General features: G+C 46.8%; 2 protein-coding genes across 14 annotated transcripts in view; one reads left to right on the forward strand and one right to left on the reverse strand.

Annotated features, from left to right (window-relative positions):
- LOC101936867 (zinc finger protein 239-like) overlaps window positions 1-11,287 on the reverse strand; it is a 309,680-nt gene that overhangs the window by 117,281 nt on the left and 181,112 nt on the right. The window lies entirely within an intron of this gene.
- Window positions 1-11,287, forward strand: part of LOC101938259 (zinc finger protein 501-like) — a 95,001-nt gene that overhangs the window by 25,206 nt on the left and 58,508 nt on the right. For 2 of the 8 annotated variants that reach the window (XM_065569970.1, XM_065569969.1), the window contains one exon: window positions 251-10,537. The exons of 4 other annotated variants lie outside the window; for them this stretch is intronic. In XM_065569970.1, coding sequence (XP_065426042.1) covers window positions 251-1,311 — 1,061 coding nt within the window. In that variant the 3' untranslated portion in view covers window positions 1,312-10,537. Of the gene's footprint in view, window positions 1-250; window positions 10,538-11,287 lie in introns of those variants that run through there. 2 more of the 8 variants (XM_065569971.1, XM_008176873.4) reach the window with 1 other exon arrangement.

Raw genomic sequence — 11,287 nt, forward strand, 5'->3', positions numbered from 1 at the left:
CATTAGGCAGATGCCACTCATGGCTTCCCACCTATCCTGACTGAAAACTGGCAGCAGATCCCTCCCTGATCTCGCTTTCCCCTGAGTATTCTGGTGAGATGCGGACTAAAACTGATCCCTTCCTCTCTCCTCTGGGGAAGGGTTTGGGGAAAGTCAGCTCCTGATAGGTTTGATCTCTCCCACACACATTTTTGTTTGTTCATCCCTTTTTCCATTCCTGTCTCTGAGATTTCCTTTCTCCCCGGCACAGAGAGTGACCTATGTCTGGATTCTCTCTGTCTCCCATCAGGTGTTGGGATGGTGAGTGAGAATGAGGAGAATCCCCAGCAGGAAGATGCTGAGCAAGTAGAACCACATGGGACGTTATCAGGAAGACCCAAAGGGAATTTTTCTGGGAGTTGTGAACTCTCAGAAAAAGCAAAAGCCTGTGAGACTCAGCAGAGGCCAGAGGAAAACTTAAATAGCCACTCTGACCTTATTACACACGAGAGAATCAACTTGGAAGAGACACGCTACACATGCCATGAGTATGAGAAAAGCTTCAATGGGAGCTCAGACCTTTTCACATATCAGGGAATCCACAGAGGAGAGAGACCCTACATGTGCTCTGAGTGTGGGAAATGCTTCAATCGGAACTCACACCTTATCTCACATCAGACAGTCCACACGGGTGAAAAACCTTATGAATGCTCTGAGTGCGGGAAACGCTTCAATCGGAGCTCATACCTTAACACACACAGGAGAATCCACACGGGTGAGAAACCTTATGGATGCTGTGAGTGTGGGAAAGGCTTCAGTTGGAGCTATGCCCTTATCGCACATCGGAGAATCCACACAGGAGAGACACCCTACACATGCTCTGAGTGTGGGAAAAGCTTTAATCGGAACTCACAACTTATCACACATCGTAGAATCCACACAGGAGAGAAACCCTACACGTGCTCTGAGTGCGGGAAATGCTTCAGTCGGACGTCAGCCCTTATCACACATCGGAGAATCCACACAGGAGAGACGCCCTACACATGCTCTGAATGTGGGAAAAGCTTCAATCAGAGCTCAAACCTTATCACACATCGGAGAATCCACACCGGAGAGATGCCCTACACATGCTCTGAGTGCGGGAAAAGCTTCAAACAGAGCTCTAGCCTGAGCAGACATCAGAGAATCCACACAGGAGAGAGACCCTACACGTGCTCTGAGTGCGGGAAAAACTTCATTGAGCGCTCAGACCTTGTCAGACATCGTAGAATCCACAGTGGAGAGAGAGACTGCGTGTGGGAAAAGCTTAAATCAGAGGTCATTCCCTATTAGACATCAGAAAATCCGAATGGGAGCAAACTGTAAGAAATGCCTTGATTAGGGCTGGCCAAAGATTTGTTTGTTTAAAAAAAAAATCACATTTGCTAATTCCAATATAGTGATCTTTGCACCATCTTCACCGAGTTCTCTCAGCTCCCCCAGATGAGTTGCCTGCTTCTGCCTTTTGCAGCTCCCCCTTCTTTGGGGTCAGTCCTGTGATCTTTTCTATCAACTCCTTTCCTTTTGAGTCGTAGGAGTGTGTGTCCCTACAGCCAGGAATGTTCATCAGCTCCAGGTGCGGGAGAGAGGGTTGATCTCAACAAGCTACACTGAGGCAAAAACTACCTGTGCCTTACATCCACCAGGACTGTACATGGCGTTGGCTGCTCAAGTTAGTGATCTTGGTGTAAAAAGACAATTATAGTTGTAGAGCAGATGCAGCCCAGGTGCAGTGGTTGGTATTAGCTTTCCCCTTGACCTGAGCTAAACTCCATGACTTTTCCTAGTCTAAACAAACCCTGAGCATCATGGTTATACTGTTCCCCCAGTTCAAAGCAATTGCTAGTCATCAAGTTCCCCCTTGGGGAACAAATTGTTTCATTCCCAGTTGCTCTGATGTTGCTTCAGGTTGTGTTGGAGAGCAGATATTTTTATTACCGTTTTCCTCACTTAAAATATATTGAACTATAACAAAGAGCAGGAACAGGGCAGGGATAGGGAAAAATGTCATTTCACTCGCTGTAACAACAGAAGAAGCTAGGGTAAGTCAGAGGGATTCCCTTATTCCCCATCACCATCCCAACCCCCCTGTTGTTCAATTGGTTAGGTCAATATTTTTTCTAAAGGGGTGGGAAGAGGATTCCTTATTAAATGACATGTAAAATACCCATGCATTGGGCTCCCAAAACAGTTGTGCCTCAGGCCCTGCAGGAGGTCGCTCCTGAAGATATCTCCTTCCTAATCAGGTGCATGTTGCCTATTATTTGGGAAATGCAATCCCTTTCTGGATAGAGATGGGAAAAATGGAAGTGACGTTTCTGTTCAGCTCACCCCTGGGAGATGCTGCAAATTTGTAAAAAATGGAATCTGTGGTGAATGTGGTATAGCTGCAGAAAGATAACTATTTTTAATAGATACCTGACATTTGTTGTCTTACCGGGATCCTAAACCGCACCTGATTTTAGTCCCTAATTTAAATCTGTGCCACCAGATTAAAGAAATAAAAAGGCATATTTGGGGGAGTTATACTTCACTATCGCTACTGATATGTTGTGTGGTTGGTGAAGAATTCTACTCCAGAGACTTGGACTAATTTTATACTTAAGGTCAAAGATTTAATAAGGACTCAGGTAGAAGTTGCAGGTACTAATGGTTGATTTTCACCCCAGAGATGGAAGCTATGGTAACCTGTGGCCCAGGTAAACTATTTTTAGAACACTGCTCCCTAGTTAAGTGACATTGATCACAGTCCTAAAAGATGCCATGATTAAATTGGGAACAACTGTCTTTTACCATTTGGATCCAAAGTTAGATGAAGCACAGAGAGAAACAGCTGATTCCTTCAGAGCCATTCCATGCCTATGGGTCCCAATCTGGCTGCCTTGTTAGACAAGAAGCACTTCCATGCTGGACAAATGATGGTAGCCAATGAGGGATGTTAGAAGCAGGAGCAGGCTGACCCAGAGGCGTATTTGAGTAGATGGTCTTCTTTATTGCGGTACTTGTTCCCCTGGACCCAATTATCCAGTAAGCACTGAATTAGTTACAGCACGCTCTTTTTTTTTTTTTTTTAGGTTAGTATGTACACGCCTACATTCATTACAACACCCCAAAACCCCTTATTAAGTAATAGAAACACCCGCTGTTAGTAAACCCACCTCTGTCTATTGCTCATAGCATTACACATACTTTTACCTTGAAAATACATTTCTTTGCAACAATTTGATGCCATAAATCTTTATCCTCAGCAGTTCCCAGGCGAGGGAGGAAGGGGCTGTGAACAGTTCTCAAGGGAGGCGGGGGAAGGGGCCCTAAACCCAGGCTGGTTCATGTAGCTGGGAAAGGGAGGGAGGGGAAGATAACATTCCTTTTGCTTTCTTCTACACAAAGGGCATTTTTCTGCAGCCTCATCTTTATTAATCTTTATGAGCAACAGGGAAGGGAAGAATCTGGCAACTTGCATTTTAAACAAAGAAATACTGAAAAATTTGCAACTTATATATTAGAAACAAAACTATTGCCTACATATGCCTTTGTCCACTAATACCATGTCAGCACATTAGCAGCTTATTGTTATACTTAACCCTAAAATATCCCAACAAGGGAATGTATCAGATTCCAAGTTCAGACTGCAGGATACATGAATGCTGAGTCCTGACTCTGTGGTTTCGTGTCTTTTAGTTTTGCTATTTAGTCTTATGCATTTGTATCACTTCTCCACCTCCTGCTAGTCTGAAAGATTAGAAAGTGTGAAAATAGAGCACAAGTGGGTTTTTCTCATAATGCAACCTTCCCACATAGTGTGAGACCCCCTTCCACCCATACTTACGGGAGAAGACCCAGGGAGAAATGAACTCTCAGAAATGAAAGGGTCCTAGGTTATTGTAGAAGGTGACTTCACACAAAACTCACTGGATGGAAATGGGAATTAAGACAAAACTGCCCTATAGGTTTATATTTTGTAATCTTTGAATAAGTTGTTACCAGCGACAATGAAATTAAACATGAATTAGTGTAACACTGAAAGTTATCACATAATCAGGTTTTCTTCTAGTTCTCTCCTACTATATTGGAAATGGTGGCTAATCCTGAAATTAAAACCTCACTCCAAAGGAATTAGAGTGGGGGAATATGTGAGAGAATTGCATGAACGAGAATAGAAACCCAGTATAGATTAATAATTTCTATTTCAAATGGAATTTATTTTGATCAATTTTCAAATCAATCTTCTGTTAAGAGGAAATTTACTCGAGACAAGAGGTGTAACCTTTTATCCAGTTAGAGGGTAACAGCCACAGAGTTCCCCAGGTCTCTTGTTTGCAAAGCAAAGATGTCACATCAGGCAGGAGATGTCAGAATCTAAAATGGTGATGGATGTGTGATGGTAGCTTTTCTGGGTTGGTGTTTTGTTTTGTTTTTTTTAATGTAATTTTTGTTTTGTTTTTTCAACCAGTTATTTTTATAGGTGCTGAGGCCCCTTTTCCTTTTGAGCACACCTGTTTAACCCTCAGGCCTGGCTCTAAGAACAGGAGTACTTGTGGCACCTTGGAGACTAACAAATTTATTTGAGCATAAGCTTTCATGGGCTACAGCCCACTTCTTGTTACTGAGTGACTAGAGAGGTTGAAGTGTTCTCCTACTGTTTTTTGAATGTTATGATTCCTGATGTCAGATTTGCATTTATTCTTTTGTGTAGAGACTGTCCGGTTTGGCCAATGTACATGGCAGAGGGACATTGCTGTTTGGCCAATGTACATGGCAGAGGGACATTGCTGGCACATGATGGCATGTATCACATTGGTAGATGTGCAGGTGCACGAGCCCCTGATGGCGTGGCTGATGTGATTAGGTCCTATGATGGTGTCACTTGAATAGATATGTGGGCAGAGTTGGCATCGGGCTTTGTTGCAAGGATAGATTCCTGGGTTAGTGTTTTTGTTGTGTGGTGTGTGGTTGCTGGTGAGTATTTGCTTCAGGTTGGGGGGCTGTTTGTAAGTGAGGTCTGGTCTGTGTCCCAAGATCTGTGAGGAAACTTCCTCAGAACTGGCCTTGTGTTTTTTCATGTTTGATATCTTTGGGGTTTACACATCCAGACTAAATGCGGTTCACAGCAACAGATACTTTGAGAAACCTTCTGGGTTAAGCAGGCCTTTTCCAAACTGACATAGGCCCAAAGTCTGCCTCAATTCAGCTGGATTGGGACACATCTGTATCAAAGGAGTGGTTCACTCCTGATTTGCCCAGAGACCTCGGGGGAGCTGTGGTAAGATAGGATAAGTAGGAATCGACAACAATGAAGTTAAAGGTAAGGGTGAAAGACCCTCACCTTGCAGGTCAACAAGCCTGTTCTGTTCATTCCCTCTGACGCATCTGGCACTGGTCACTCTCAGGCAGCACACTGGACTAAATGGACCATGGTCTGACCCAGTATGACCAGTCTTGAATTCTTATGTAAGCCATCTACAGCCTTGTCTACACTGGCAAGTTTCTGCTCAGGAAAGCAGCTTTCTGTCATGTAACTTCTGAGGTGTACGCACTGCCAAGCCACTTAGTGCACAGAAACAGCGCAGTTGTAGGGCTGTAAAAAAAACACCCCGACAAGAGTTGTACATCTTTCTGTGCCGGGGCTACAGCGCCGCGGTGCCAGTGTAGACACCCTGGTGGATTACAGTGCTGCGATTTGGCCTCCAGGAGGTGTCTCACAATCCCTGTTCTCGTTTCTCTGGTCATCAGTTTGAACTCTACTGCACTACCCTCAGGTGACCAACCATGAACCCCACAAGCAATCTCGTGTCATAGTTACTATGCAGGGCGAGATCAATGTCAAACTCCTCTTGCCTTTGTAGTTTAAGGAATAATTCCACAGTTTAAGGAATAATTCCACTGCCACTCGTGATGTGTTAGTAAGAGCGAGCAGCATATTGGTCAACAGTGTGGGATCCATTCCTGCTGCCCGAAGAGGCAGAATGTGCAGTACACCAAGCATTGAAAGATGGTGCCAAATGTGAACGGAAGCATGGGGATTTCTGGGATGAGAAGCAATGCATCATGGGGCATTGGGACAGGACCTGGGATGTCCCGCAAGCCCCTCTGTCTTCCCACAACTCTTAGCAGCATAAGAGGAAGAGATGCTCAGTGGGATGCTGAGTACACTGCTCTGAATACCACTGCAAGTGCCACAAGTGTGAATACGCTATTGTGCAGGCAGCTGACAGTGTGAACACACAATAGCACTCAGTGCTCTCTGAGTGGCACTGTAACTCTGCCAATGTAGCCATAACATCAGAGAGACTGACTGCCAGGATCCCAGGACTGATCCCCTCTGGGGAATGAAGCACAAAGTCTACAGGCTATGCAGCCTTCAGAAGTCTCCCTGTACCTGAAAAGCCTGCTAGCCCAACGTGCTGGACCATCTATGCCAGTACCTGGTTCCTAAACTGCAGCTACAGTTCCCACTCCAGGTGAATCCAAAGACAGAGAGGTGCAGAGATCCAACCCCTTATAATCTTAGAAACATTTTGTTCCTTTTTCTAGTTTTTGTCTGTTTGTTTTTATGAACTTGGAGACCTCCCAGCCTTCTATTAGATTGGGGTGTAACAGTGTGGCTCAGTGGGGGTGAGTGTGTGAACACCTCTGAAATCTACAAAGGGAAGATGCTAGGAAGAATAGTTCCCCAAATCTTAATAGCCTTAAAACTCTGCCCTATGAAATGACTGAATGCATGCTCCTCACCCCTCCTGCACCCCCAGCCCCTGTCGCAGCCAGGAGCCTGCACCCAGCACCCAAACTCCTTCCCAGAGCCTGCACCCTCACCCCCTTCCAACACCCCCCTCCTGCCCCTGAACTCGCTCCCAGAGCCTGCACCCCCCCCCCTTCTGCACCCCTGTCCCAGCCTAGAGCCTGCACCCAAACTCCCTCCACACCCCCTCCCATCCCCAAACTCTCTCCCAGAGAGCCCCAGTCCAGAGCCAGTAGCCCTCACCCCCTCCTGCACCTCCACCCCTTGCTTCAGTCCGGAGCCTCCACCCCCTCCCGCCACACCCCTCCAATCCCCAAACTCCCTCCCAGAGCCTGCACCTTTACTCTTAGATTAAACAATGTTTAGGGTTTTTTAAATATAAACATTACTATCACCTGAATTTTCCCTCTGCTCGCCAGAATGAACTGAATTGTGCAGCTTTCTGGAAAGTGCAGAGACATTGAATTTTGAGGAATTTAATCACTGTGTTGTGGGTGGATGTTTTACACTCATTTCAGTGCAAAAAGTGAAATACTAAGGCAATGTCTACATTATAGAATTATGTCAACCTAACAGTCATTAAATCGCTTGTGTGTGCACACACCTGGCTCCTTGTGTTGGCAGTGCACCTCCTCAGCCATCTGTAGCTGCCGGAAGATCCATCTACATGGGGGTTGTTCTGAACACTCAAACTCTGGGAAGCGCCTGAACAGCGGTCAGTGCGGCTGGTCCTGGGGAGCAGCTGAGCAGCGATAATGGGGGTGGCTCCAGGGAGCACCCAAGTAGCAATCATGGGAGCAGCTAGATAAGTGGCCCCGGGTACCACCCGGGCAACAGTGGTACAGGTGGCGGCCTCAGCAGCAGCCCCTGGGGCCATTGAAAGAGTGGTCCCTGGAGCCTCAGAGCAGCAGCCACAGAGGGCAGTCAGCCCCCACCACTGGAGAAGTGGCCCCCAGACCACTGGGGCCCAGGAGCAGAGATTTAGTAATGGGTATTCATAGTAAAAAAAGGGACAGGACACGGGCCATGAATTTTTGTTTATTGTCCGTGACCTGAACATGACTTTTTCTAAAAATAGCCTAAGAAACTCCCTGGCAGATTTTTAGCTTTTCTAATTTTTCCTTGGTGTCATACAAACATTTTTCCCATCAAAGTGATCAAGGTCTTTTAAAATGAGAAAAACAAATGAAACCGAATCAAAACCAAAGAAACCCCCACGAATCTCCCCACCACACACAGTTTGGGTCTGAATTTTTCTATTGAAATTTTGAAGCGATAAAACTCAGCTCTCTATTAGCTAGAAAACAAACATAGACCTCCCATGCTGTATCTAAGACTTCTACTACTGAACCACCAATGCTCTACTTCCTCTTGTGAGACATTTCCAGCTACCTGATATGGCTGCTATTCCAGGGGAGAAATTATTGACTCCAGGAAACATTTTTCTTAGCCTGGTTCTGTGCATCACTGGTTTCTCTAGCAAAGGCCAGTCCATGGTCCAGACATCCTCCTTCAATTCAAGCTAGAACCTAAGAATCCTTTTCCTTTCCCCAGTTGTGGGATGGGAGACTTTTAAAAGTGCGCTCTCTGTTATTGCGCATGGCTAAGCTCAGAGAATAAACCCCAAATTTCCCCTGAGCTTTGCTTTTTGAATTTTGTATTTCAGATGACTTCAAGCCCAGGCATTGTGATTATTTACCAGTTTCTCTAGCACTGTTTCCACCACTGTTTCTGTAACATATTTTGTTTTTTATGGAACATGGTTGTTATTCCTTTGCCTAACACCAACCTGGAAGGCCAGGATGTCTGTTTTGTCTGGCCCCTCCCCACAGACCACTTGAACACGGTTGGGGGGAGGGATAGCTTAGTGATTTGAGCATTGGCCTGCTAAACCTCAGGGTTATGTGTTTAATCCTTGAAGGGACCACTTAGGGATCTGGGGCAAAATCAGTACTTGGTCCTGCTAGTGAAGACAGGAGGCTGGACTCAATGGGTATGTCTACACTACGGGATTAATCCGAATTTATATAATTTGAATTTGGGAAACAGATTGTATAAAGTCGAATGTATGCGGCCACACTAAGCACATTAATTCGGCGGTGTGTGCCCATGTTCCGGGGCTAGCGTCGATTTCTGAAGCGTTGCACTGTGGGTAGCTATCCCATAGTTCCCGCAGTCTCCCCCGCCCATTGGAATTCTGGGTTGAGATCCCAGTGCCTGATGGGACAAAAAACATTGTCGCAGGTGGTTCTGGGTACAGCCTCACCCCTCCCTCCCTCCCTGCATGAAAGCAACGGACGGCAGACAGCCATTTCGCGCCTTTTTTCCTGGGTCAACTCTGCAGACTCCATACCACGGCAAGCATGGAGCCCGCTCAGCTCAAGATAGCAGTCATGAACATTGTAAACACCTCGCGCGTTCTCGTGGAGTTTATGCTGAGCCAGGACCAGAAAAACGAGGCGAGGAGGCAGCGGCGGCGGAAGCGCAGCAACAAGCGTGATGAGGACATGGACATGGACACAGAATTCTGTCAAACCGCGGGCCCCGGTGCTTTAGAGATCATGTTGTTAATGGGGCAGGTTCTATCCATGGAACGCCGATTCTGGGCAAAGGAAACAAGCACAGACTGGTGGGACCGCATAGTGTTGCAGGTGTGGGATAATTCCCAGTAGCTGCGGAACTTTCATATGCATAAGGGCACTTTCATGGAACTTTGTGACTTGCTGTCCCCTGCCCTGAAACACCAGAATACCAAGATGAGAGCAGCCCTCATAGTTGAGAAGCGAGTGGCGATAGCCCTGTGGAAGCTTGCAACGCCAGACAGCTACCGGTCAGTCGGGAATCAATTTGGAGTGGGCAAATCTACTGTGGGGGCTGCTGTGATGCAAGTAGCCAAAGCAATCACTCAGGTGCTGCTACGAAAGTTAGTGACTCTGGGAAATGTGCAGGCTATAGTGGATGGTTTTGCTGCAATGGGATTCCCTAACTGTGGTGGGGCGATAGACGGAACCCATATCCCTATCTTGGCACCGGAGCACCAAGCCACCGAGTACATAAACCGCAAGGGGTACTTTTCAATGGTGCTGCAAGCACTTGTGGATCACAAGGGACGTTTCACCAACATCAACGTGGGCTGGCCGGGAAGGGTTCATGATGCTCGCGTCTTCAGGAACAGTACTCTGTTTAAAGGGCTGCAGCAAGGGACTTACTTTCCAGACCACAAAATAACCGTTGGGGATGTTGAAATGCCAATAGTTATTCTTGGGGACCCAGCCTACCCCTTAATGCCATGGCTCATGAAGCCATACACAGGCAGCCTGGACAGGAGTCAGGAGCTGTTCAACTACAGGCTGAGCAAGTGCAGAATGGTGGTAGAATGTGCATTTGGCCATTTAAAAGGTCGCTGGCGATCGTTACTGACTCGCTCTGACCTCAGCCAAAGAAATCTCCCCATTGTTATTTCTGCTTGCTGTATGCTCCACAATCTCTGTGAAAGTAAGGGGGAGACCTTTATGGTGGGGTGGGAGGCTGAGGCAAATCGCCTGGCTGCTGATTACGCGCAGCCAGACACCAGGGCGATTAGAAGAGCACACCAGGAAGCGCTGTGCATCAGAGAAGCTTTGAAAACCAGTTTCATGACTGGCCAGGCTACAGTGTGAAATATCTGTTTCTCCTTCATGAAAACCCGCCCCCTTTATTGACTCATTCTCTGTAAGGAACCCACCCTCCCCCTTCCCCCAGCTTGCTTTCAAACCAAATAAAGTCACTATCATTTAAAAATCATTTATTCTTTATTAATAGATTATAAAAAGAGGGAGGGAACCCGGGTGGGGTTTGGGAGGAGGCTCGGCGGGAAGGAAAAAGCCGCTAAAAAAAGGTAAAAAAAAATGACAGCCTTTTGCTTGGGCAGTCCACTGGGGTGGAATGGGAAGGTGTACGGAGCCTCCCCCCCCCCACCGCGTTCTTACACGTCTGGGTGAGGAGGCTATGGAACATGGGAAGGGGGGTTATACAGGGGCTGTAGCGGCACTCTGTTATCCTGCTGCCGTTCCTGAAGCTCCACCAGATGCCAGAGCATGTCTGTTTGCTCATGCAGCAGCCCCAGCGTTGCATCCTGCCTCCTCTGATCTTCCTGCCACCACCTCTCATCTCGAGCGTCCCTCCTGTCCTCACGTTGGTCCCTCCTGTCCTCACGTTGGTCCCTCATGTCCTCATGTTGGTCCCTCCTGTCCTAACGTTCACTGGCTTCTTTCCTATACTTTGAAACCATGTCCTTCCACTCATTCAGATGAGCTCTGTCACTGCGGGTGGATTCCATTATTTCTGCAAACATCTTGTCTTGCGTCTTCTTTTTCCGACGCCTTATCTGTGATAGCCTTCGGGACGGAGGAGGGAGGCTTGAAGAATTTGCAGCTGCTGGAGGGAGGGAAAAAAGGAGAGAATTTTTTAAAAAGATACATTTTGCAGAACAATGCTTATACTCTTTCACGGTGACCAACACTTTACATAGCACGTGATTTCTGTGCAAGG

The sequence above is a fragment of the Chrysemys picta genome, chromosome 16 (assembly GCF_011386835.1).
Source record: "Chrysemys picta bellii isolate R12L10 chromosome 16, ASM1138683v2, whole genome shotgun sequence".
Classification (NCBI taxonomy): Eukaryota; Metazoa; Chordata; order Testudines; family Emydidae; genus Chrysemys; species Chrysemys picta.